Raw genomic sequence first — 27,432 nt, 5'->3', positions numbered from 1 at the left:
AGAGGAAATGCTTGAAATTGCCTCCTTATCAGTTAGTTTCCCAAAGGCTCAGATGGTGCCTGGCATCTTATTAAAAGTCAGGAGACTCAGATTATCTGGTTGAATCTAGACATAATGATTTTCTCCAAAATCAGGAAAATCATGTTTAAGAGTACTCAGGAAAAATAACTCCATCAGCTCAGTTCTGTCTGCATATACAAGAGTAAAACTCTGCCCTTCCAACAGACTTGCACAGGAGGAGATGGAGCATCAAAGAAGATTTGGTACTGGGAGAAGGTGGTCATCAAACAGCCTGAGCTGAGGCAAGGGAATCCTGTCAACAGCTCCTTTGGCCAACTGCATTTTAGAGATATCTACTAAGTGCAATTGGCAAGTAGCTATTGCTGAGGTGTGAAGACTTACAGTCTCAATGGGGTTGTATTACTGTTTGCAGACAGTCTCAAAGCAGGGTTAAAGGCAAGGGAGTTGCACAAAGAGTGTGGGAGATGCATTTATCACAGCATATTCAATTGCATCTTGTTCCCAAAGCTGCAGAGGTCCTACTGCAGGGAATGCTAGGAAAAAAACATATGAAGTCTGTGGAAAAGCAGTAGAGTAGCTTCACAGTTTGTACATTAGTAATTGTAGAAATGTTATCCCCATAGACTGACTCCGTAGCTCATCAACAACCGACACAATGATAGCAGGGTCGGGGTGATGCTTATTTTAATTCTTCTTCTCAGGCATATCTCACATATATAACCTTTCCCCTCTTCTATCCACCCACCCCAAGGCTTCCACAGTGCAGACACAGCACTGATCCCAAAGTCCCTCCACTGAGGCACAAGATAACATACGTTCAAGTTTAATGTGGGCAGCATCCCAGCTGGGGCATCCCCTTCCATTCAGTGCCCAACCTGAAAAGTAAGGCAAAGGCAAGAGTCATTGGGTTGCAGTTTCTCTCCTGTTCTTGATCACAACTGTGGGACCTTGGGCTCTCCTTTCTGATTCATGTGGGACTGTGGAGGACACAAAAAAGGACAAACAAGAAGGGAAAGACTCATTTCCGCCCACGGCTATCACTGTGAAGCAAACTTAGTGTTTGCTGATAGCGGGGCTGGCTATCTAGGCAGATCCCCAGACAGTACTCTCTGAAGGATGTGACAGGATGCAGCACTTGCTGTGTCAAGATTCTGTTTTATCCTTTCAGAAAGGACTTGCCCAGATTTGTCCTGGCTTCAGGCTAGTAATAACAGATCACCCCCTTTCTGACAGCTGGGCATGTCACCCAACAAGACAAAACCTTACATCTTCTCAGATGCAGCTTTCTCCTTTGGCTTCCTGAAACACCAGTCTCCTATCTTGCAATGAATGTACAGGTGGAAAGAAGTGGGGTACCATCTAGGTCTGAGGCATAGGCTCTGCATTCTCATTCCATATAAGATGATTACTAGGTTCAGCCATTCCTTCTTCTCTCTCATTTAGACACTATCTCTTTTACCCACTAGAGCCTTTCAGCTTCCTCCCTGACTATAAAAGAGATCCAAGATTAGCTCCACACATACAGCCACAGGTAACTGACAGTTACTCATTCTTGCAGGATATATGCTTCCTAATAATAATAATTCTTTTTCTTGCCCTTGACTGCCTACATGGCTGAAAGGCATTCCTTCTCTCCCACTCAAGACCCATAATTTCCCAATACCACTGTTTTACCACAGTTTGTCACAGGTACCTGCTGCTTATTTCAACTGCAGACAGCAGTGTAATCAGCCAAGGCTCGCTCCTCTGTAAAATGAAATAAGGAAGACAGTTACACACATATATATATGTGCACAGAGAAGAATGCACAACGTAATTTCTCAGCCAAAGGTTTAAGAACCCAGTTCTTAGCTTCAGAGCTCTTCAGAGAAATCTGCAACCAACCTGGCTGGTAGTAATCGTAGACTTTGATGCTGGCTGGTTTCAGGTTCTTCATCTCAATTATTTGTTCCAGTTGCAGAACGAAAGTCTGAGATTCATCACTGAGCTTGTGCAGGGGGATATAAATTAGCAAGGTAAATTACATGTGCATCTTCATCTTTCCTGCGCTAAATCTTTCTAATCCATTATAAATTCTAAATTTTAGAAATTGATATATGTTAGCAATAGAAAATGCTAATCAAATAACAATTAATTTAGGCAAGGGCCCTCTACATACATTTTTAACAGTGTTCTTGCCCATTGCTATCCCAGCCTCAGGCTTCCCACACAGCTCTGGTCCTCTGGCCTCTTCTTCTCACCATGCCCAACCTAATGCTCTTATTCCCATTTACCTTTTCCAGATAAATGTAGACCACATCAGCTTTTACTTCTATTTTCTTAATGATGGTTTTGCGCTGCAGCTGGAACAGAAAACAATAACATAAAGAAATTTGTAAGCTCTTTCCTTAGGGCTTCCTGTTGGATTGAAGGGGAAGTGCGCCTTTCTTGTGCACAAAGGCTTTAGTGGTCATAACTTTGGTAGTTCCTCCTCAAATATCCCTCATGAACCTCATCTCAAGGATGAAATATGCTGTCCCTGCTCTGTTTTAGAAGAGTGCCTCAGTCTGGGAACAGAAGGCCGTATGGATAAAATACCGAGTGATATACTGGTCAGCAGACAGGTATAGGCACCAGTAAAAACTGTCATTATCATATAGCATTGTCTGACAGACTGCTATTAAAGACCTGGCTGGAGGTTGTGCAAATAATTCAATTTTCATTTTCAGCACTGAATTGAAAAAAAAAATCTTGGCTTGAATTAAAATTATTCATCTCTTAGAATTGCTAAAAACAAATCCTGGAGTTTAGCACACCAAAATGCACATCTTAACTGTCCCAAGGCATAACAGTGATGGTGGGAAAACCCAAACCAACCCTCAACCCGCATACTCTACCCTGGTGGGCCCTGCAGAGAAATGAGACTTTGGTTCAATGTCAGCAATAAAAGGGTTCATGTTAATAGCCCTGCCTCACACCCTGAAATGGGCAGTTCCCAACAGCAGTAAGCGGTGTGACCCATCTATTACAGTTCCTCCTTTTCTGATTCAAGGTTTCTTACCAGCATCCTTGATCCTGATGTCAGGATGAAGCCAGACAGCAGGGAGACTTCCACAATCACCATGTTAGAAGTGACTCTGCTCCCAACATAGCTGAAGAAGATCAAAATGTCAGAGGGTCCTTTCCAGTTTCCACTTCCCACCACCATCATATGTCGTGTGCAGAACCCTGAGCCATGTAGCCCAACCAGGACCAGGGCTAAGACAGGACTGTTCACTCTCACAGGAGGCAGCCAGAATCTTTCTTCACCACCCCTTCCACCTGCCAAATTTATCCTCCAGCCTGTCTACTCCAAGCGCATGGTCCCTTCACTGCAGCCTTTAGGTTTTCCCAAGTGTCTTGCCCTGTTAGAGCTGTGTGCTTGCTGGAGAAGTGTATGATCCTTGGAGTCACCTGACAAGGATACGGACGGTGAGGACACGCATATTGGCCTGGCTACAGTTGGTCAGCTGTGTGTTGATACGCAGAGTGAAGGTTGTGGTTGTCCTTGGGGGAGGCTCATGGTACCTCAGCACTGTCTGCAGGGTGAGCATCAAAAGTGGAAACAACAGGCTGTATATGAGATATGAGAAGAGGAGTAATCCTCTCTCATCCCATCACCTTACCTGAGCAAAGACACAACTGCTGCCATGGGCCTGCACGAAGAAATCCCCCGGTATTTCCGTCAGTTCTGCCTGCTGCAACAGTAGCCGTTTCTGGCGGGTGACTTGGAATGTCTTCCCAAGGCCCCTTTTGGACTTCACCCTCACAAGTGCTTGGCCTGATGTGCTGAATGTTCTTGCTGCATACTTGGCCAAGGCTTGCAAGGCAACAACTGTGTCCTAGAGATTAGAGAGACAGTCACCTCTCTGTGAGGATCAGCTATGTGAAGCCAAATCTAAAAGGGAATTCTCTTAAGAGAATTCATTCTGCCAACTTCAGGTGCAAGAGGATATAAATACAGCTGGAGTTATTTGTTACCTGTGTGGAAGCAAAGCCCCCGTAGGCATTTTGCTGCTGAATCAGCCATGCCACAATACTGCTTGCAATTGTCATGTCACCTGCATGCACTCGTGGTTTTGAGAGGTAGGCCAGGAGCACATAGGCTGTTAATTCTATGTCCACTGACTGAGTCCTAGGCCAGAAGTCTGTGGAAGATGGGGAGCTTGGTTTGGGACTCCAATGAATTTGTCCTCCTGGGGGAAAAAAAAAAAAAAAGAGCATGCAGACCATGTGGAGAAAATGAAAATTTGAATTCTAGAAATAAGAAAGAAGAAATACAAGGTTTTCATGGTTCCTTCAAGTTATATCCTTGACTCAGGCCAGGACTGCTTTCTTCAGTTTGTTCTCCAGGGCTTCACCCAGTCCTAGCTCACAGGTTTCTAAATCCTCCCTCAGGAGGATCCTGAAATCTTCCAAGATGAGGAAAATTACTTGTAAGTCACTTTTACATCATGCTCAATAATATACTGTATCTGCAATCACACAATGCAGTTACTCCACAAATAAAAGGCATCAAATGCAATATTTTCCTCTCAAGCATTTTGCATAGGTTAACATATTCCAGGTTTGGTCATCTTAGGTGCAGTTGGGATATCTTGCTTGGATACATTACTCCAGATCCCAGCTGGTGAAGGAGAGGCCCTACTCAAACAAGCAGTCAGGACCTGATTTGATGGCCTGCTCCTCCAACTTGTACAGCAACTCCTGGGTTGTCTCATAGTCTCCAGACAAGGCAAAGGCATAGGCCAGGACAGCTTCTGTGTAGATGTTGGTGATGTTGTGAACTGCTTTCTGGAGACAGCTGAAGGTATTCTGCATCAGTTTGCCCTGCATCGGAAGACACATATTCCAAGCTCATGCAGCAGCAAAGTGTGGTGCAGGCTCTCTAATTTCATGAGGCTTAATCCAGGGAACCAGACTACATCTTGTTGATGTAGCTCCCACTAAACCCACTAAACTAAACTCTTTCCCTTGATAAAACAAGGAGTGCAGCATGGTGAAAAAAACCCACAACTGTTCCTTAACCAGTCTCCATCATAACACTGTTGTATCATTTTGAGGAGTTAAGTCACAGTTTGGCTAAACATTTACTCTCTCACAGAAATGACCTACCTAGACCTGAGGAATGCCACCACTACGAGCTTCTTCCCTGTAAAGTGTCCAAGTGCAGAAAAGGAGAACAGGAGATAAGGAAGTGTGCTCACCTTAAGTGGCTGATCCAATTCCAGCAGTGCTGCAGCAACATATGCTGCTAAGGAAATTTCATCATTCTCACCACTCTGTGAAGAGAATCAGTCACCTGTGGAATTCCAGCCTAATACAGACAAACCAGAGCATCTGGAGACTCTTAGAAGGAGGTCTGTAAGGCTGTTAGGTGCACTCTTCCAGACCAATCTGGGATCTAAAGCACATTTTACTATCTAAGTGGTGTTTCAAGCACTCTTAAGTGGCTCCTTGTAACAACTGCTCCCCCAGCCTCCCCACCCTGCCCTGTTTTCTGTAGGTTTGGTTACATGGATTGCAGGACTTTCCAGGATCCTTTGTTTTCCCCATAATCCTTTTTTGCCATAACATCCAGCCTGCCAATTCCCAGGTCTGCTACCTGGCTTGACTCTCATTTACCTTCAGAGAGGAATGAAAAAACCTCCCTTTGGTGGCAAAGCAGCCACTGGGAAGCTGGTTTTGCTCTAGCCAATGCAAGGCATCCTGGACATTCTTGTCATCTATGTAGACGTATTTCCTGGCTTGGCCAAAACTCTTGACCACAAAAGCTGTCAGCCTAGGAAGAAGATGAGTTGTGAGAGAAAGAGAAACATGCAAGGACAAAGTCAAATGCTTCTCCCACGCTTGTTCCTGAAGTTAACATTGGCCTAGGGATGCTAAGTGGGGTGCTCAGAAAGAGTAAATTTCAGACAGAAAGGCAATCTAAATGTGGAAATAGACCCTGGGAGCCATGTGGCTCTTCTCTGTCAGCCATGCTCCACTAGTACTTCATGCACTAGTACTTCATCCAATCATTTCATCATCTTTCTCAAATACGTACAGACAATTTTAAATTAATTCAGGATTTCCAATTGTCTTCCTTCCTTTCTTTTCTTTATTACTCCCAGCACAGATATCACAGGGCCAAGCCAGCTAATACAAATATTTCAGACTCTCCCAAACAACTCCCTCCCTTAGTAAATGAATTCTATTGTTCTTCCCTGATCTTTCCCCTGTCAATACAAACATCTCTTGGCTAACAGAATACCAATAGCTGAATCCAGTGTTCTGCGTGGGGCAGCAACATGGCCAGAGAGAGAAATAAAAAGACCTCTCATCTCAATGAAATCACATCTATATATTCCACTTTCCCAGATTCTGTGCTAACCTGCCTCACTCATAGTCTAAGTGGCTCTTCCTTAATCTCTCCCCATGACAGAGTTCCTGAGGGGCTCCGTTCAAAAGAAAGAACACATATCCTACGAGCTATTCCCAGACACTTCAGCAGGTCTGGCCCAGACAGAATGAATCAGAAGTAAAGGATGTCCCCAGTGCTTACCAAGTGTTCCCTTCCCTATCCTGATGCCCAAAAACGCTGTAAGATCCATCTCTGTGCCTATAAAGAAGCTGTGTCTGGTACCCTGGGGAGATGGAAACAGTGATTAATGTAGCACAGTAAAATGAAGGGGGCCAATACTGTGAGAGAGACTGTAAGGGTAGACATTATTAGTAGGAAAGGCAGAGGAGCAAGGTAGGTCTGTTGTACTTGCCATTGTGCAGGAAACCCACTGCCCTCTCCCTGATCTCTGGGGTCAGCTGCCTTGTCTTCTCCAGGTACTGCAGCACATAGACAATGGGGGAAAACAGCACCATGTTCTGCTCTCCACAGCCATAGGGCATTTGCACCAGGTGGTCCAGGTTCTGCAATGCTATCCCCATCAGGTCACCTATGCAAGGGTGTAAGAAACATAGCAAGTCTTAGCATGATTTAAATTGCTCCTCAGCTACACACTGGACATTAGTGCTTTATTTCTGCATACAAAGAATATAATGGAAAGCAGAAGAAAGGAGAAAACAACAAAGAACAGACTGTTCTCCCTCTTTCCGGCTTAGGGGAAGTGACACAGGATGGTCATAGTATGGAGTTCCTGGGGAAATTTCCTTTATTAGCATTTGTCTTCCAAATGGTTCCTACCATAACAAGTAATATTTGTAAATGACTCTGAGTCGAGGCTGCAGTTCAGCTGAACGTAGAAGCACTTAGGAGAAGTTTGAGCATGAAATGCTGTGAAGCTTGTTCAGCATGGCCATTTGTCAAGCATCGAAATGTCTGTAAGACAATGGTGGTGCTAATCATGTGGTGTGAAGCTGGCCTCACCCAGCCAGAAAAGCCTTGTCATCTCATCCCTCCTTTGGGCCCTGTTACACAACATCCATGGATATTTATGCCAGGCCTAGCTTCATATCATTTCTGGCCTGGGGACAAATGGACACAGTACAAACAAGTGGATTGCATGGTAAGTATGTGTGTTCCCAGCAGCTTCTCCAAAGAATCCCTTTGCAACTTAGTAATGCTGAGGAGGATTTATTCTCTCCAAGAGTTTCTATTATAGCAGTGAATTTTACAGACAGAGAGATAGTTATGATCTTTGTTGATTGCATGCACACAGAACTAGCCAACTCCTGAAGTCCCAGTTAAACCTTGGCTTAGAATCTCTATTCCAAAGTCCTAGGCAGAAATCGAGGATTCATCTTCCCTTGCAGATTTCTTTCCCTTTAAAGCCTAATTTCTAATCCAAAATTCCGCTGTTGGCAAAACTTGCCTGAGACAGAAACTGGTATCTTCTTTTTTGACCAGCAGCATGGCAAATAGTTCCTGACATCATCACCAAGTCAAGACATCTTCATCTTTAACAGAAGTTAGTGAGTCCACAACAGAAATTACTTACCTAAGATGGAAATGGAAGCCTTTGCAGATCCCTTTACTACATTAGCAGGGAGATGAAGGGACACAGGGTCTTCAGCTATGTTTCCTGATAACCATAGAAGAGAGGAGTTGGATGAAAAAACAAGCCAAATACATCTAACCTGAGGGATAATGCTAATGCAGGCAAATAGGATTCTGTCTACATCCTGCTTCCTTACAGGCCACCCCCTAAAGTTTGCCCCTGGCATCGTATCAAATTTCATTGCTTGAGAACTTTTCAAATTAGAAATGACATGAGAGATAGTGGCCAGACTGAGGGCTCACCAAACCACTAGGTCATATTCGATCTTCACTCTGTAGGGGGACCTCCTAGAGAGAACTGCAACATTGCAGGACAGGGTGATATGGTAGGAGGTGCTCTTCTTGGTGACTGCCAAGGCCCAGGGTAGTACCAGGGATTGCAGTATGGAAAGGAGACTACAGAGCAGGAGATCTCAACCTATACTCAGTGGCAAATTCAATAGAACATCAAGTAGAGAAGTAATATTTTTTCTCCTTTTGGTGTGAGATTTTCTTTGTGAAAGCACATTTGAAAGGCATTCACTCATGAGCCCTTCCCACCCTTTCTCCTCCATTCATCCCTGCTCTCATGTCTTGTGATTTCAGACTGCAGCACCCATCCAAGCCGCCTACAAACCTCCTCTTGGGCACAGCAGGGAGCTGTAGGTTTTCTCCACTAGCACGCCTCCTGGCTGCATAGGAACATGAACATGGGACAGGAGAAACAAGATTACACACACATTTTCCAAGAAGAAGCAAAATTTCAGAGCAGTTTCAGGTCTAAATTCACTGGTTACTGCCCAAGCTATCAGAGATTCCATCCTTATCGCCTTTGGAGGGACTACACTGAAGCTGTCTTCTGTACTATTCAAGAAAAGCAAGTCCAAGGAAGGTGGCCTTCCTGTTGGTTTACACATGCTCATGCACACAGTTGACTGGGCAAGGAAAAGTAAAGGGAGTGGTGCAAATATGACATATAAGTGCAGCTCAAGAAACAGTACTGCAAGAAGGGAAAAGGCTTGGCTAGATCCTGGAGAGAACACAGCAAACTGAGTCAAAACCTTGATCACAGAATTATCGAGGTTGGATGGGACCTTTGGAGATCATCTAGTCCAATTTCTCCTCACAAGCAAGATCACCTATAGCACACTGCGCGAGATCGTCTCCAGGTAGGCTTTGAATATCTCCAAAGAAGGAATCTCTACGCAACCTGTTTCAGTGCTCTGTCACTCTCAGAGTCAAGGTTCTTTTTCAAATTCAGACCAAACTTCCTGTGTTTCAGTTTGTAGCCATTGCCTCTTGTCCTATCATTGGTCACCACAGATAACAGTCTGGCCTCATCCTCTTGACACCCTCCCTTAATATTTGTATACACTAAGATCCCCTCCCAGCCTTCTCTAGGCTAAACAGGCCCAGTTCTCTCTCTCAGAGGGAAAGAGATCATCTCTCTCTTCACCATATTCATAGCCAAACACCAGACTCTCTCCAATAGAGCCTAGTCCCTCTTATACTAGGGAGCCTAATGATATGCTAAAAAAGTGGCCAAAAAGTGAAGAGAGAAAAGCAACTGGCTCAGCTCAGCCTCTCTTCGTGGAGGATTAGGGATCACATGGCCATTCATATTCAGGGGGAGAAGCGAGTTTGCTCTCATACTGACCTGGACCAGCAAACGTTTGACCACAGTGTGCTTTCGTCTCATGGTTGATGGGAAAGGCTTCTTGTCGCCACAGCGTGAAGTGGCATCAAGTACCTCAATCCTGACTGTGACATTCAGAGTTCCTGACAAATAAATTAACACAGCTTGTTTCTTATGCTTCTGACCAAATGGAGTACATTTGCTTTAGCTGACAGTGATCTGATATGCTTCAGCAAGCAGGTCTTCATAGCCTCAGTGGTTTGACAGGTGAACCAGCCAGTGCTGATGGCTTATCCAGACACCCTAGCATGAGGAAATTTAGTAATGCTTCAGCATTACCAGTGACTCTGGTTACATGTGATGGTAACAACAGAAGGGGCAGCATTCCCTTGGCCCCTGATGTACCCTTCCCATCTCACTTGCTGCACGGCATCAGACATACACACTCGCATGGTCCTTTCCTAACTAGGTCTCACAGCTCCCTCCCTCCCAGGATTTAATTCCTGCCCTCTCTGATGAGCCTGTCCAAGGTGGGAGAAAGAAAGCAATTCTGGTGGCCCAGGGTCTGGAACCACTATCAGCATACTGGGATATACAGAGAAGACAAGGTCCTGTAAGTTCCAGTGGACCTTTCACTCCCTCTCTCACTTCAGTTTTAGGACTTTCCATGACCACATCCATTTTTGCTGCCATACCAAGCTGGATTGCTGTCACATTCCACATGAAGATCTTGGACTCCTCCACACAAATGCATTCTCTGTCTCTGCAGGTTCTGCACTGCTCCACCTGGAAGTCGAGGGATTTAGCAAGGCCCACATGGATCTGAGGGAGTGACAGATGCAGGTGAGGAAATGGGTAATCCAGGAGAGCGAACTTGCCACATGTGTTTGCAAAATTGGAGGGCATCGAGGTCTGTACCATACACTGTTTCCTGTATATCACCATTACACACCTGTATGCACTGCTGCAGATAGTTGAACACAGTAGCCTTTAGCGTGAAGGTCTCTCCCTGGATCACAGAATATGGCAATGTCACATCCACAAAGAAGGGCTGGACAGTCCTGAGGCTTGTGACTGGGGCAAGGCCAAAGCCTCTCCCAGCCAAACAGAACATCCTGGCTTTCCACTCAGCAACAGTATCGGGTACTGTGACTAGGACACCCCTGCTGCCATTGGAGCTGAGAGAAAGAAAGTACCAGCATGAAGCAATTCAGTCCACCTCACTGCAATAGGAAGGGCTCATGGCTCCAGGTATGGGGAGGTAGGTAGGTCCTTAGATTAGGATCAGCCTCTGGTCTATCATCAATGGCCTGTCTCCATTAATTAGGTGTGGAGGAGGGAAGAACAGCTACTGTATCAGACTTGCCTTCCAATGAGTCAGAGCAAGGCAGCTCTTAACAATCTGTTCCCTAAAGCCATATATCCTCCTTAAATGCTTTCAGTTGCAGTGTTTCCATGAGCAAGACACTGCCCCGGGGCTCCAGCTCTACACTCAGTCAACAAAAGTACGTCCTGGAAATCAGCAGGACATTTTCCCAGAGTTTCATTGGTACCAATCCAAGCACTGTGGCAACAGAGGCTACGTTAGCTGATATTCTTGCCAATTTGGGAAGCTAGTAGAGTGTATTCCAGTGTGATAAAAGAGGGTATTTGATGGCTTGATGCTGAACCAAAGGAGCATTGCTCTCTTCTAAGCGTGTGGAAACTTGAGCCCCACTCCTCAGTGTTTACCAGTCCTTTATTCTGATCCATGATAAATGTGGGGAAGAATCTGCACTTAAATACAGAGTTCTCTTTACACCTATGGGTGACTTTCATTCTAATACTACTATTTACTATTACTATTCTAATACATTCATTCTAGTCTTTCTGTACACCTTACAGTCTGGCATCACTCACCCAATAGAAAACAGACTCCAGAGCCAAGTTTCAGGGAAATACGCTTGAAGTCTACCTGGGGTTGTGGATTGAGGTTGTTCCATAGAGTCTCTTTGCTCTTCTGTAGAAGGCCCCCCTGAAAGAAAGAGTAACGATTCTCATGAGGGTAGGACAGATGAAACCTGTGAATAATAGATAGCCTAGTAACAGGGCAGGTGGAAGAGCAAACAATGATTAGAGACCTGGGAAGAGTCTGATATGGGAATACACAAATGATTGGGCTGAGTTCATGGAAGAAGGGAAATAGGAAAGAAACAAAGAGCTGTAGTAGGAGAACAAGCTTGCAGTGAACTGGCCATTGATAGGTGTCCAAAACCTGGCTAGGCAAAGCCCCCACTGATCTGATCCAGGGTTAGCACTAGAAAGAGCAGAGACCTCCAGAGGACCCTTATAACCAACATTTCTGTGATTTTGGAAATAATAATACTTCCAATTGTTTTTTAGGAAAAAAAAATCTGTCTGTGAACAACAGTGACTTAAAAAACAGTAGTCACATGAGCCATTTTGGTATAATCATCTGACTGAGATGCAAGTAAGGTACTGAGACACAAAGAAAGAAAGGGGCATGGGAAGAACCAGAAGTCAGGCCTCAGCCCAGCCTGTGTAATAATCACTAAGAAACATTCCCCTCAAGATCTTGGCCAATGCTTGGGTTTGTCTCGGTCAGGAAAGGGAAAACCATCCTTTAACATGAGGGACCATCTAAGTAGTGACATGCTGCACAGTCTTTTTATGGGGACTCAGTCATTTGTGTGGAGGGCTGCTGGACCTAGCAGCTATGTTTTGGCAGCAGCATTCATTATTGTTGAGAGTGCCAACAACCACCACTGACAAAGCACAGAGATCAGAGTAACCAAGTAACCTCAGGTTCCAGAAGCTGGACAGACTGAAAGTGTGGCGTACCCATGGTGGGCTTTCTATCTGCTCGGTGAAAGCACTTAGTTGGTTTCTTGATTTCAAGGTTTGAGAAGATTTTCAGACCCATGTTCTGTTAGAAAAAGAAGGAGGGAAGAAGGAATGCAGTTGTGAGTGAGGAAGAGCGGCCACTGCTCTTCAAAATGCCTTTGAAGATGACTACTGTTAGCATATCCAGGTGCCTTGGCAATCCAGAACAACATTGGCCCCAAACAGACACAGCGTTCAGGGAGGCATAGCACACCCTCTCTGATCCTCTCTTTCTTAGGAAGGCACCAAACTACTTCCTCTCTTCTGGGGGACTGATGAATATCCTTGCTCTTCTCAAGCAAGGGCACAGAAGACAGGTGTCAGTGCCCTTTCCTCACCCATCTCTCATGCAGAATGCAGGGAAGAGGTAAATGAAATCTGTCCTTTGGAGTCATACAAAGGAGCAATGGAAAGCACATCCCTCCATCCTGCTACTGAGAATGGGGTATGGGTCATATACAAGGTGTGGTCCTTGTGCTCCTGGCATGGAGAGTGCAGGCAGATAAGAATCCTGATTTACTCCCACAGCAATGCACTATGTGCTCTCTCCAGCCCCACCAGATAGCAGAGCCCCTTGGATGTGTCTCCACTGCAAAATAATAGAGGACTAAGTCAGATTCTCAAGCCTAATGCTAAATGGTATTGACAGGCTTGTGTCTGCATAGTTTAAAGCTTGCCCTTTCTAAAGGAGATCTGTCCTCAAGACATGTACCTGAAAGAGTCCAATACAGCATGCCAGAAAGCATGCTAACAACTAATTGATACAATCAGTGGCTTATTGCTTGGAATTACTTCCTGCATCTTTTTTTTTTTTTTCTTTAACAGTGTAAACACACACATCAGGAATAAGTGCTTGGGACTTCATTCCCTGACCTAAAATGTTGGGTTCTGCTGGTCCAGAATTTCATTGTCTTGCTTTCTGCTTCACTGGAGTGGTGAATGTCCACACATATTCTCATACCCGTAATGAGATTATACGTCTCTTGAGACAGCACAGCTAGGTAAGGACAAAGAGCAGGGATTGCTTGGGGAAGGCAATGTTTTCTCACACTGTTTAGGGAGAAAAATGTCTCAAGTGTTCATAATTTCCAGAGCTCTGGGAAAAAGTCAGAGATAATTACCCAGAAAAGATTAAAAATGTCAGGCTGAATGGAAAGCTGTGATTTTCCTTGCAGGAGAGGTGACATGGATTGAGACCGAATGCAGTGATTTGAATACTCTTCTACTTGGGTAGGATATCCATGCCGGTAGGTATCAGGGAACAAACCATATATCTAGGGAAACTCACAGACAAGGAAGAATTAGGCCGGTGAACATATACCTCCAGATGCTTCACTTGATCACTTCCCCACAGGTATATACATATTTCCATCTATTCCTCTAGGCAGTCTCCCCTTCTACACCCACCCATACACCCACAAATCCACCCCTCATCCATTAGCCTCAAAATCCCCTTGCCATAGCCACTGCTCCTCTCTCCAGCTCATAACATCAGTCCTGTTTTTTTTTGGGGGGGGTTTCTTTTTTTTGCCTGGTTGCAGAAACACTCACCATTTGGCTTGTCAACTCTCTCTCTGGCCTTGTGAGAAACTTTCTTTCATTCACTGCCTGTACTGCACAGATGGAGCCAGGAGCTGCCTGCAGTTGGAGTTGCACTGTTGATCCAGGGTGGATTTCTTTAGCTGTGAAACTCACCTTCACCTTAATCAACACATCAAGAAAGCAAATGAGAGAAATGGGGTGAAATGGCATGAGAGACATGCAGCACAGATGTGGCAAAGCAGAAAGAGGGAGACTAGGGTTAATTCTTCCCTGCTCAACCATTTCTAGAAATAGAAGACACTGCTGAATGAAAATTCTTCCTATTCCTGGGTACTATGCTGTAGACAACCTCATCTCTTCTCTCCACTCATTTCTTTAAATTATTTGAGACTCTCCTTTCCACAGGCCTGCTGACTCCTCCTTGGCAGCTCTTCCCCAGCCACAGGTGTGAGTCTTACCTGGTTTTCAAAGCACAAATCAACATCAAATTGGATGCTGTCAGCTGTCACCCCTCCATTGGGGAAGATGGCATACACCACTAAGGAAGGTGATGGGGTGAAGTCAGCAGTGAAGGTCAGAGGGATGGAGAATGAACCTTTCAACACTGAGGAGGGAAAGACAAAGTGTTTTCATCACTGCCTCACTAAGATTTCCGTCTGGCCTTCTTTTTTTTTTTTTTCTGTTTTATAATCCCATACTATCAAATAAACACCTTCTATTGCTGTGTTTGCTCTTCCCTCCACTCTTTAAGCCCACATGCTCCATCACTTCATAATTCTTCCCCAGTCTCGCTTTCTTTATTGTTTCCCTCACTCCATCTTTCCACCCTCCCAACGGACACAATTGCGCCCCTGATCTCTTTCCATCCTATTCTCTAACTGCCCAGGGTCTATAACTTGAGAGAATTCAAGAGAAACTCGAGTAACTTTCATTCAATTGTTTTCTTTTAGTCATCCACAAAAACAGGTCACTGCAGACTTACTGTTCAGCTTCCCAATCTGGACACTCCTTTGTCCCCTGACAACAATTCCAGCCTTGCCAGTGACCTGAGGAAGGAGGAACACTGGATGAGCAAGCTGTTACTGTCACCAGAGTGCAGTAAGGATCACCCTATGAGCAAGTTGCAATCTTAAGCAACCAAATAAATAAACTATGGATCCAATCTAACTCCACACATAGAGTCTGGCTGACTTGCAGACTTTACAGTTTGGGAGAAGATGTAATACATCTGGTTCTGATGCGTCCAGTCAGGACAACAGGTAGGTAACAATCTCCCTAGAGAAAAGGGAAAGAGAGATATAAGGCATTTCACCCCTATTAGGCAGGTTTTAAGAGCTCAGAAGCCTTTTCAATTGATCAGTGTTTGATAGTCAGCATGAAAAGCAGTCCTGCCAGTAGCAAAAGCAGGACCCTTTTCCAGAGAGAGAAAGAGTCTGACAACATACAGTATGTTCCCGGTTCCCACTGCCACAGAGACACTGGGGACAATGGACTGCAGAGACAAAATGATCCTCCCACACATGAAGTTGACTCAGGCTCCCTCAGTACGAGCATCAAGCTGGCTGAAGTGTCCATTTAGACTTCACCAAGTTCTCCAAGCACAGACTTCTCTTGTATATCTCCCCATGGATGATCTAAATTGCACCCTCAACATTTCATTAGAAGCTTGTCCCCTCTATGCTGCATTTTCCCCATGTTTTCAATGACCATCACTCACATAATATGCAAAGCCAATACGGCTGGTATCTTCTCCCAGGTCATCTCGATTGAGTGTGAATGTCACCTGGACACTCTGTTTCACCCCACAGGGCAGTGTTCCTGTGAGCGGCTGTATGTCCAGGAAGCTCTTTGTGGTGACGTGGAAGGGTTGCAGCTGATGGTAAGCATTTGTGTAATTGATGCCAGTTCTTCGAGGTGCATGCATAAGATCCTCTGGTTTGAACCTTCCCTGGGAGTGCACGAGAGACAAAAGTCAAGAAAGAAGAGTTTTCTGCTTCATGGCTTTGTTAGATCCTGACAATGCTGTGTAGGCAATCCAGGGCTAAACTGTCAGGAGGAATACAGGATAGGAGTAGGGGGCACTGGCAGAGCTTCAGGGTTCTAAAACCTTCACTTTCATGTATGTGGAGGTGGGATTTACCTCCAAAGAGACTGAGGAGCTGTTCCAGGCAGATGTATCCAGGTTGAATGCTGCTCTTCCACTGCCATCCGTGATATACACTTTGATGAACCGGCGCCTCATGAACCTTATCACAAGATAAACTTTTTTGTTTTTCATACCATTTCCATGGTGATCCTGAAGCTTAATCTGGTGACAGCAAGGAAGGGCAAAAAAGCCAAAGTCAGATGTTCTTTCCACTATCCTGACTAAAACCTTCCCCCCGCTGACAAACACAGACCTCATGTTTAGGCTACCTTAGCTTCAGTTTTGTCCCCAGGAAGGCAGAGGCCTATAAAGCTCTCTCACCTCCAAAACTAAACTGAGAGGCTGAATACTGTCTCCTCTCAAAGGTGTATGTAGCTAACCATGTGAATTCAGGTCCTAGCAACAGCAAAAAGATTCCCACAAAATCACTTATTGCTCTCAGCAAAAGCCTTAGTTGAAATTAAAGCAGGAAATCTGAAGTGCTGCAACTGGAGCCGTACTGCTCCACTGTGCTGTCAAGCAATGTGAAACATGGTAAGGAAAGTTCAGCAACAAAGTCTTGGAATGGGGAAACATACCCCCTTTTTCTGACTGTCTGATGGTTTCCATCAGAAATGGTGTGGGTCAACAAAATTTACTAGACACTAAATCCATGTGCAAATTAAGGACTAGCAAGGAAGCAAATGGAAAAATCACCTTCCCTCTGTAGGGTACTCCAGGGATGTAGTAAGCATTCGGTGTCTCAAACACAGCCCTTGCAGTTGTCCTGGAGATAGGGATTTGCCTGGAGGCGTTGATTTGCACCCCTGTTGGAATGTGGAGTATAAGGTAAGCAAGGTCAGACTACTCCATCTTAGTTTAATTTCACTTTGTTATTCTCACACCCTCTAACTGGAGAGCCTCAAACTTCTTTCCTGATGTCAGCACCCTTTAAATGTTTAGAGGCTGTTCCTGTGGCAGCTCTTCCTTCAGGCAGAGCTGCCATGTTTTCAAGCCCTCTTGTGGCCTCGTGCACCAGTCCCAGACACATTTCATCCGCCTGCTGCTGGTGGTTATTCTCTATGGGCACAGCAAGTTCCCTGCACAAGAGCATTTGCCGTGTCCTGTGATGGTCCCTCTCATCCTTGCACTTTCTCTGCATGATATAATTGTAAGCTGACCTGCCCAGTACCTGTGGCAGCCTCCAGAAGAGAGGCCTCTGCATAGAGCTTGCTGTCCTCCTCACTGTGTGCCAGGTTAAAGACTGTCATGCTTACAGAAGTGGTGAAACAGCCCTTGCTCACTGTCTGCAAGAGAAAGTAGTAGATGTTATTTGAAGCTGTTGAAAAGAGATTGTGTTACACGTACATCATCTTAGTCATGCTGTCATAACTGTTGATTTCAACAAGCTATAATGCAGCCCCAGAGTCTAGTCTTAGCCTGATTTAGGAGGCTGTAATTAGCAATAGAATTATTCTTTTCCCATGCGTTAAAGACTCATTGTCTCTCTTCCCTCCCAAATACATATAAACTGATACTATATGTGTGCATGTATACACACACACATACAGAGACATGTGTGTATGTACACAAACACATATATTCAACACACACACATTTTTCAATACATATATACTGAAAAATGCATTATCCTCTTTTATATATGCAAACATATATAAAAATATAATTCATATTGCATAAGTATAAAACAAATCATGTATCACACAATGTTGTTAACTTTCCAGCTTCTGTAAAAAAAAAATCTCACTAACTGGATCACAGAGCAAATATTTTAAGAATACAGGTGTATTTTAAGAATTCTGGGAATGAGAACTGCAGAAGCAAATGAATATTCAAAGCAACTAATCAGCTCCAGAAGTAGAAGATTATAATCACTATAAGAAGTCATAATGACAAATCATAAAGGATAAAAAGTTTCTGATCATACTGTAGAATTGAAGAGCTCAGCTATGAAACACTTTTTTTATGGATAGAGAGACAGAAACAAGATATAAAAATGAATTTTGTACAATTAATCATGTCTCTACCATACATTAGAATTCTTGTGCAGTTACACCTTAACAGGGTATTTTTGCACCTGTGAAAGGTCATTAGTTATTGCTTCTTACACTGTATCAATTCCTGGCTAATTTTCTTCTTTCCAGAGAAAACAATTTCAGGGGTTTTTTTTTTTTTTTTTTTCCCTGTGGAATTCCTCTTTTCCAGTCTCTCTCATTTTAAACAAAGTTTAAAAAAGAACTTTTAGGGTAAAGGTTTGTCAGATGGTCTGGGCAACATAAATTGCCTTAATTGAATCAATCAATTAATTATTAATCTACAGATATACTATGGAGGTTGGCAAACCTCAGCTAAATATCCCAGAATGAATAACTGTGTTGCAGTCTATTTCATTTCTCTAATCCCTTGACACATTCTTTGTGGTTCTCCTCCACTTTTCACATATCTTCCAGACCACTTACCAGACCACTATACTCCCTACAGATATCTTTGCTGGCATTTTGAAGACGCCTCCTCACTTTCTGGCACACTGTGACATGCATGGTCCCTTGCACTGCTTTCCCGTAGTGGTACCTGCAAGGAGAACACCAAAGGAGCAACCAAGCAGAGCCAAACTGAGAAATATATTTTCATATATATATATAATTATTGTGCTGTGTCTATTGCTACTCACAGGTGGTCTTCCTGATAAAAACATCAATGCAGTTAGTAAGCAGTCACAAATGAATTAAAACACTGTAATTGGGGAGTTCAATATCACAGTCCTGCATCCAGCAGATGGAGATACAAAGCACCACGTTTTGCATGTCTGCCCACCAGACACCCAAATTCACCAGACAGAAGCACAGACCTGACCTGAATTGATGTGTCCACATAGCACATAGCAGCATCCAGTGGAGATAATAGCTCTGGTGTGAAAGCAGAGGAAAACAGTCTCTACAGATATCAATAGCAAGTGCATGGCATTGATACAGCTTCATTATTCGCCCTGATGGCGAATTAGCAGAACCTACTCAGGGCCTCTGCCCTCACAGTGGAGACACTCCGTCCATCCCTCAAACAAGAAGCCATATTTCACTCTTGCACTGAGTCCTTGGTCACTGTTATTCAGGAGACAGCAAGGCTGGCAGAGCTGGGATGGAATTAATGCTGTAAGCTCTGAGGAACTGTGGCTTATTGCAACACCAGTTTTCCATGACAGTTAACAGCCCTTTTAATTGCAGAAGTTTATGTACCACTGCAGAAGAAACTACTGGTACACCAACCAAATCTGCAGCTTCTTTCCCCTATTTGTAGGGGATTGGCTACCTGTGTTAAAAGCCAGCTCTGAGGTGCTGGAGCTATATAACCTTGCAGCAAGATCTCTGAGGCCCCCTCACCAGGGCCTCTCACACTTCACTATATTTAAGGTCCAGACTTTCAGCTATGTTGTAGATAAACTTTTGCCAGTCCACATACTTCACTGATGCTCACACTGACTCACTGACTTGACTTCCTAGATTAACTCAGGCCTTCCTCATCATTAAGGACTCATCTGGTGATCTTGACTCTTCTCTAAGCCTAGTTTTCACCGTCAGGCCTGCTCCACTTTCCTTGCCCAGGTAGTATAAGAATGCAGCATTGTCAGTGAGAACATTTCTCTTGCCTGCCTTGCTGTCACGCTTGGCTCCTGTTTGGCCTTCTCTTAAGGAGTAATGTGTATTTACTGCTCCCTAATAGTATCAGTGGCAGGAAGATACCAATGGCCCACCCAGAGCATGAGGAGTCCCACATTGTTTTCTACTAAAGCTTCAAAAAATATGTTTTTAAATCTCCCAGTTAGTGAGAAATTTTGTCAGTACAGCAGCAAAGAGGCAGCAAAAGTTTCCAGACAATGCAGCTCCAAACAAGGCTCGGTTTAGACTATTTTCTGTCCAGAAAATGCGTCCCAGATCTTTCACCTTTGCTTTCTAGCGCTTTTACCTTCTGAGATCATCTTCCTTCATACCCTCATCTACTCAGTTTTTGCTTATGGTTACAAAACTAAAGAAACCCACCCTAAGAAGGTAACAAATTCAGCAGCATGTGAGGAAGAAGGAACATCTTAACCTTCCAAAGAAAGCACGAGTTCCCATTCCTTTACTTCAGCAGATCAATCTAGTATCAGACATGCATTTTACTAAACCCAAGGTTATTCAAGGCCAACACATAGCTTCCAGAGCAAGGTTATCTCTTACCAAGGATGTCTCCCTGTAGCTAGGTAGTATCTATCAAGGGCAGCTCATATAACTCTTCCCCAAGGAAGAATATAATAGTGTGACCACAGCTGTGATTCTTCAAAAGAACTGTTTGTATTTGGCTCTCCTTGAGTGAATTCTACTTCTTCATGTGTTCATGAGAGGTGATGTGAAAAGACACGCAAGGTTTGATGAGTTGTTCCTTTGCCACTGAATATCCTCCTCACCTGCCACAAACACGCAGCAGGAAAGTTTTATCTGAAGCATAAATCTGAGCTGGTCTCTCGAAGAAAACATCAAATTTTGGCAACTCTGGAAACAAAAATTACAACGTTACTCCATCAAAGGCACTAGTATACCTAGACATGAAATCAAGAAAGTATTCACTCAATACTGTAGTCCCATGCATGAACATGCTAATGAGATAAAAGCTAGGACTAATTAAAAACAGGGACACCAAAGAGAAAATACTTTTTGTTCACTGCCATATGAGCAATGTCACAGAAGTTCTTAGAAATTCTCACTTCGCAACAGTCTAGTTGTTACTAGATACCTTCTTCAGGACTCTCCAGTACAATTTCCCCTGTCTGTATTTTTGATATTGTCCATTAGTGAACTGCTCATTCCTAGCTGTCAGAGAGTAATATTGCAGTTATTAACCTTTTCTGTTATATAGACAAAACAATTTTTTTTCCACCCAATTCTTTGTTCTCCATACTCCCTCTTACCATACTCCTCCACTTGAAATGTACTGGACACCTTTGGGTTCATGACATTAATGGTGTAAGTCCCCAAGGAGAGTTCAGCAGCTAACTGGAAAGAGAGATCTGCAATGCCCTGTCTTGGTCTCACATCCAGCCATTGGCCAATTTGGTTTTGGTTTGGATCCTGCATTCAGAGGGAAGGAAATAAAAGACAGTCATTAGCGACATCTGCTAATCTGAATCCAGAGCTCACAGGATTCAATGAGTTTCAGAGATTTCAAAATTTCAGACTCCTACTGATTTTTCTCTTAAGATTCTGAAGAGGTTTGAATCACTGTGTAAACATACAGAGGTGAACCAAGCAGATTCCTTTTCACATCAAGGATTACTCTGCTTTATACTATCATCTAAAAAGAAACTATGAAAGCTCCTGAATTATAAGTGCTCTAGTCTTATTTAAGGATAAAGCTTTGTTTCCAGAAATATTGGATAGATGCTTGTATCTATGTGTATGCATAGATCCTAAGAAAATTACTTATATTTAGTAAGAAAACCACATATGTACCAATCATGCTCCTTATATCAGTTGAAGATTTTGATACACCCACCTGTATTTCCACCACCGAATACTGCAATGCAAACAGAATGGAATGTTAGAAGCTGTCATGATATAGCAATCCTACATACAAACTTATCATACATAACCCATGTACTATGACAATACTGCCTGTCCCCAAAACTACAAACAAAGGGCTTGATTCTACAGAAACCAGGAGGATGGCCTTGAAATAATAATAATAATAATAATAATAATAATAATAATAATAATAATAATAATAATAATAATAATAATAATAATAGGTGCTATTATTTGTTTTTTTCTTTTTGTGCCCTGAATTTTTAGCATGCACTTTAGTTGCCTTTTTCAAGCTTTACTCTGTGATCATAAAAGTTAGGATACATTTTTTTTAAAGCAAAAAAGTATAGAGCTTCATAAATACCATCATTCCAAAACAACAGATACTGAGGCATTGGTTTTGTAATACAGATCCCAGTAGTTAGCACCACTGCCTTATCTGCAAGGAGGCTACACTTATGGTTTTCTCTGAATTCCCTGGCCTGGAAAATAAGGTTTAGAGATATGAATTACTGCTGTCTATGGTTAACAGTAATGGAGGCAGAAAGCAAAACATACTTCATCAGCCTTTCTAGGCTTATTAATTTTGTTTTTGCACTCTTGTCAGTGCAACTATCAGCTAGGAGGCAAGAGTGGCTAAGGGCTTGGCATTTGGGAGAGTTAGGCACACATAGGCAGGGAAGGGGAAAATGTTACTGGTCTGTAAGCATAAGGCCATTTTTAAATCACATTATTCATCATTCTAAGCTTTCATACAAGTTATTATAGGCAGCTCTATATTGAAACAAACAAACAAAAAAGGCAGATTAACTTTTTTCCTAACTGCAATACCACATCAGTTCTAAGAATAAAACGAGCAAGTGAATAGCACCATTCTTATCTCCAAGCAATCTAATTAGCAAATTATATATTATGGTTCTAATGCTGCAATATTGTTTAATAAAACTTTATTATTATTATTATTATTTATTACCATATTTCATTATTACATATCATTAACATTTATAATGCTAATTTTCTTGCACTCACAAACAGATGTAAAATATTTATGGTCAAATATAATAAACCATCTTAGCAATTGTGGGCATGGAAGCAAATATATTGTTTAAGTTAAACGCATTAATACCCTAGCAAATAGCAAGATTATTACCGTGATATCCAACTAACATAAGGCAGATACCTTCTCTGTCAGGGGAAGAAAGAGAATGCATAATCCTAGACCCTGATCAGGAACTCCAAAGAGAGAAAATTAGTTTAATTCAATCTAGGAGGATTTGATTTAATTCTCTGTCCTTTCAGGGGACAGGGAGTCCCTGTGTGTGCCTTTCAGTGTTTAGTCATGGCATGAATTCCTGTTGGCACTAGTTTAATTGCCTCAGGACACGGGAATTTGAAATATCTATAGTTATTGACTGCATGTATAATTGCTTACCTTTGAAGAATGCTACTCTTGGAGTCTCCTGGCTAACATATATGCAAACCTTTCTCAACTAAAACCATTTCTTACTTCTCTGGCATGGGAAAAATCAGAGGCTGCTGACAAGAGGCCAGTATAATTTGAGTATATTGCTTTCTAGCTATTATCTTTTTACTAATAAATTGCATGAATAGTCTTTCCCATATCAATTTTTAATTGAAATTTTGTGGGTACCTCATAGATCACTTCAGGATATCCTGTCACCCTTAGATACAATACACTGCACAAAAAGCTGGGCTTTTCAGAGCTGCAGGAAAAGAGTTGTGGTCCTGGCTAAGTCTCCATTTTTGGAGAGTTTGTTTTTTTAGTTTGTATAGTATTTATGTCTACACCCTGTAGATTCCTCCAAAAGCTCTGCTTTTTCTGGCAGTGGAGACAGCTTCACACAGCTTCTGGATTGCCCTTAACTAACTCAGTTAGCAGCAAGTGTTGGCACACTCTCCAAATACAAGCACCAATTTCAAGCCTCCCACCAGCCTCCTGTGAGAATGACGATACGGCTAGTCTTTTACACTCCTGGTGCTGTTGTTTCATTTTAATTCAGTAAGAGGTGAGGGTCTACTACCTTGCATATTACAAAGACTCAGACTGTCTCAATGTACACAGCTTGGAATTGGCAGAGGAGAGAGAATTGACGGAGGAAATCAGGAAAATTCCTCATATCCACTCAGATGGGCTTTACCTTGCTGTTTACAGGAACAAAATCTTCAGTCAATGTCACTACTCGAAATTTCACTGAAGGAGAAAAGTGAAGAAAAGAGCACATTCTAAAAATGAATTACATTCAGAAATGGGCCTCCTCTGTACTTACCTCACCCTGCAATACAGAGCTGCCCATCAGCTCTGCTAGCACCCCCCCAGTCCTATCCTGTAGAACCCATCTTATCATTTGTTTAGCCTTGCACACAGCTCTCTTTTCTCCCTATATGCAGAAAATCATAATGTTCTTGTCTCTCTTTTAGATTGTCTCTTCCCACCTAAAACTGGTGCCGCCTATGAGCAACTTAAGCAGTTGTTTAGAGCCATAGACAAAAAAAAAGGTGGACAAAAGAGTTCTACTTGCTTCCTCACCTGTGTCTCCTGTGTCTGGAAATCTGGAGAGGGTGCTGCCAGAAGAAAGATGGGAGTGTGCAGTGTTTTTTTCATTCTGGCTTTCCTGATAGCGGAAGCTATCTTGGCTTTTGAGACCTCCTACAGCAGCACAGCAGCAGACCTAACATTCGCAATCTTACAGGCTAAACCCTGAGTTGCCCTTATGTTTCCTTCATCGCAGGCTAGTCTCACCCAGCCCTGACAAGTTCAGGGGCAGCTCTGTTCCTACAGCTTTTGAGGCTGAGATTCAGCCAATCTCCTCCTTCACGTAAAACATGATGAAAGGTTGAACATCTGTTCATCATCCCAGGAGGGATCAGGAGGTAGTATGGGCCTCAGTCATGCATAGATTCCCTCTCCATCCCCACAGATATAGTGTAGCACAAACACTCAGCACTTTCCTCAAGGAAAAGACTGGAACAAATTCCAGACAGGTCAAAGTAGGCAAACTGTCAAGCATGCTCCATGTAGAGCTCTCACCTGTCTGTCCTGGTTTATAAGTGTGTTTATCCAACTGGATGAATGTGCTTATGCCAGCCCTGCGGATCAGGACTTTCTTCTCTTCTTTAGCACTGAAATAGTGGCCATTGGAGATGTGCAGCTGTACAGTGACCACCTCTTGTGAACCTGCAGGTTGGGGGACCTAGAACAGGAAAGAGAAGTTATGCGGTTAGCAGGAAATAGCTCTTCTCATCACTCCTCCTGCACTGTGAAGCCATCTCATTCCCTGTCCTACTCTAAAGGCTATCTCCTGTCAGCACAGTGTATTTCCTCAATGACTAAAGGGCTGTGTGTATGAAAGGGGGCATTAATTACAGGGGCAGAGTTACGGGGGCATCAGTTTGTACGCAGGGGCAGGCCTCAGAGAAGTGGAAAAGGGAGCCTGTTCTATTGCGCTTGCCCCCTTCACATAGCCCCTGTTGTAGTCTGCATGGAGTGAACTGAGGAAAACTTTGACCAAGGGAAGAAGAGGTCAATGCTCATAAGAAATCTGTTTTCTGGCCAGTTTCAGGACTGCATGTGTCATGGAGACTAAAATGCACTTTTATTCATTATGGCAAGCCAAGGTAAAAGTGTTCAGGAGGTTGACATTTAAGAGCCCTGTGCTCAGCCTCTGTGGACACACTTCCATGCCCTTCCTAGGCCTCCAGCACGTTTGAAAGCAATTAAAGAGAGTCTTGGAGAGAATCATGTTGAGGGGAGGCTATCTGAATTGTGAGGCCTGGTTCTTCTCCAAGTGAAGCATTTAAGCTGTTTGATACACAGATGCACCCTGTGACAGTGCTTTCTTTTCAGGGGAGAGAATAAACTACACAGCTTACAAGTGGACGCTTCTAAGCTCCTCCATCTTTTCCAGTCCCTGGGTGCCTGGCCAGGCTGCCCTTCCCTCACTGAACTGTGTCAGCAGGGTGGATTGTGAGAGGCCCAGGAGGAACAGTATCATATAGATAAAGGTAGGGAGCAGGTTGCCACTAAACACACTGAATTTGTATTCACTCTTTTCCCTTTCTCCTCCTATCATCCTTGTTTACTTTATTTCTCTAGTGAGAGGAGTCACAAGTTAAAAGAGCATGGTGGGAGCTGCCAGCTGCAGCTGCTTGCCAGAAATGACCCTGACCTGAAATCTGGAGCACTCAAAAATCCAGTTGTTCCGGACAACCTTGCGGAAGAGGCTGAGGCTGATAGATGGCTGCACAAGAGTTAAGGACACACGAATAGGCTTTTCCACTCCACGGAGGTCCAAACACACCCTCTGGGAAGAGGGGAAGGGAAGTTCAGCTGGGAGGGTGATCAGGTACTTCCTGCAGTGGGGAAACAAGACATCACATCCTAGGAGTAGTATCGCTCTTTTTTAGGACAAATTCGCTGATGATGGGGAATGAGGAAGCAGAGGGGCTTACCATTTCTTTGTGGTCAAGCACAATTGCTCTGCTGGGGTAAGAGGAATAGATTAACAATGAGTGTGAACTAATCATAGAGGCAGTGGAAGGAATATGATAAATTTGGGAGAATCTCTTGGGACAAACATGAGAAACACTTACAGTGGAGGCCTGTAGTGCATTTGGTTCTTGGGTGGTTCTACAGCCCATGCTGAGCTTCCTGCCCAAGTTAATGCCAGCTATGGACCTATGGTTTCAGCAGTGACTGAGATCAAGACATGTCATCACACAGACTATGCTGGGATGACACACTTTCTCCATGGCAAATTACATTGTAGAAATAATTTCTCTGGGGGAAAGAAATTACCTCCTAGCTGAAGGAAAGGGTGAGAGGGGAATTGCATGAATACTTCTGACCTCTCACAAGTCAAGTTACACTTAGGCAGGTGCTTTCTGCATTATCCTTAGTTTGTTACCATTGTCTCGTCAAAGCTCTGGGAATGAAGAGGGTTTCTGGAAACCCATTTTCCTACAAGGCTAGCACTTAGGTCCCTCCTGTATTTTGATGGCAGACTCACTGAAGTGTAAGGCCTGATCAGCAGCCAATGAAAATCCTCAGAGACAGAACATGAAGAAAATGCTTATCCCTTCTACTCCCTCTGCCCCTTCTGTTCTGTGGGGACAGGAACCACTGTTCCAGTGTTCTAGGGCATTACTGCAGACCAGCACCCTGGAAAAGTCAGGAAAGGACATGCTTCTTCACACTGAGACCTGACTCAGCATTGGTGTCCCATGAAGAGGTCTCATTGACCCAAACATCAACCTTTGACAGAGGTCCTTGGCAGCAGACTGGTGCCTGCTTAATCACCCCCAGCCCTGCATCCCTTTTCATTTACCCTTGTCTTTATCCTACACCTTTCCCTTCAGCTTGCCTTAGACAGGAGACCCTCACTCTTCTTGTTCCCACTGTCAATCCTTACCCAGTTCTTGTACTGCAGAGATGTTCACGGGACAGGTTACCTCCTTCAGGATGTAAGCTGTAAGCCATCCCATGTCTGTCCCTTCTAGCAGGGTTGCATATCTCTTCCTGCCACCTGGCCCCTCCCTCAGCATCAGAACTATGAATCACCAGATCTTGAAATGTCACTTACGGTTGTGCCACTATCTCCATGGTATAAAGCAGGCAGCTCAGGAGAAAAGGAGTCCACAT

The 27,432-nt window shown here is 43.6% G+C and overlaps 1 protein-coding gene across 1 annotated transcript; it reads right to left on the bottom strand.

Moving 5' to 3' along the window:
• Nucleotides 1-1,726: 1,726 nt before the first annotated feature.
• LOC104580210 (alpha-2-macroglobulin-like protein 1) lies at nucleotides 1,727-27,432 on the bottom strand. Its single transcript, XM_088531333.1, has 35 exons — nucleotides 27,374-27,432; nucleotides 25,961-26,144; nucleotides 24,823-24,985; nucleotides 23,933-23,985; nucleotides 21,745-21,765; nucleotides 21,161-21,320; nucleotides 20,660-20,744; nucleotides 18,678-18,789; nucleotides 17,390-17,504; nucleotides 16,915-17,024; nucleotides 16,213-16,380; nucleotides 15,790-16,020; nucleotides 15,055-15,118; nucleotides 14,531-14,676; nucleotides 14,082-14,231; nucleotides 13,652-13,804; nucleotides 12,489-12,573; nucleotides 11,547-11,661; nucleotides 10,600-10,825; nucleotides 10,343-10,469; nucleotides 9,669-9,790; nucleotides 8,649-8,703; nucleotides 7,974-8,057; nucleotides 6,795-6,971; nucleotides 6,584-6,665; nucleotides 5,665-5,821; nucleotides 5,247-5,321; nucleotides 4,707-4,869; nucleotides 4,021-4,235; nucleotides 3,666-3,881; nucleotides 3,454-3,578; nucleotides 3,062-3,152; nucleotides 2,295-2,363; nucleotides 1,906-2,008; nucleotides 1,727-1,767 (listed from the first exon to the last, which is right to left on the bottom strand). The coding sequence occupies exons 1-35, from the start codon at nucleotides 27,430-27,432 to the stop codon at nucleotides 1,727-1,729; spliced, it is 4,302 nt and encodes a 1,433-aa protein (XP_088387459.1).

This window comes from Tinamus guttatus, unplaced genomic scaffold (genome assembly GCF_059628265.1).
Source record: "Tinamus guttatus ecotype Peru unplaced genomic scaffold, ASM5962826v1 Tinamus_guttatus_pri_ptg000408l, whole genome shotgun sequence".
Lineage (NCBI taxonomy): Eukaryota > Metazoa > Chordata > Aves > Tinamiformes > Tinamidae > Tinamus > Tinamus guttatus.
This window is presented reverse-complemented; position numbering and strand designations above follow the sequence as displayed.

Excerpts from the sequence above, each read along its gene's own strand:
- LOC104580210 (XM_088531333.1), bottom strand. The coding sequence starts at position 27,432 with ATGTGGACTCCTTTTCTCCTGAGCTGCCTGCTTTATACCATGGAGATA. Across the intron at positions 8,058-8,648 it reads CCTGCTGTGCCCAAGAGGAG|GAAACATAGCTGAAGACCCT; the intron begins GTTTGTAGGCGG and ends TATGGTTATCAG. Across the intron at positions 6,666-6,794 it reads AGTGGGTTTCCTGCACAATG|GGTACCAGACACAGCTTCTT; the intron begins GCAAGTACAACA and ends CCATCTCCCCAG.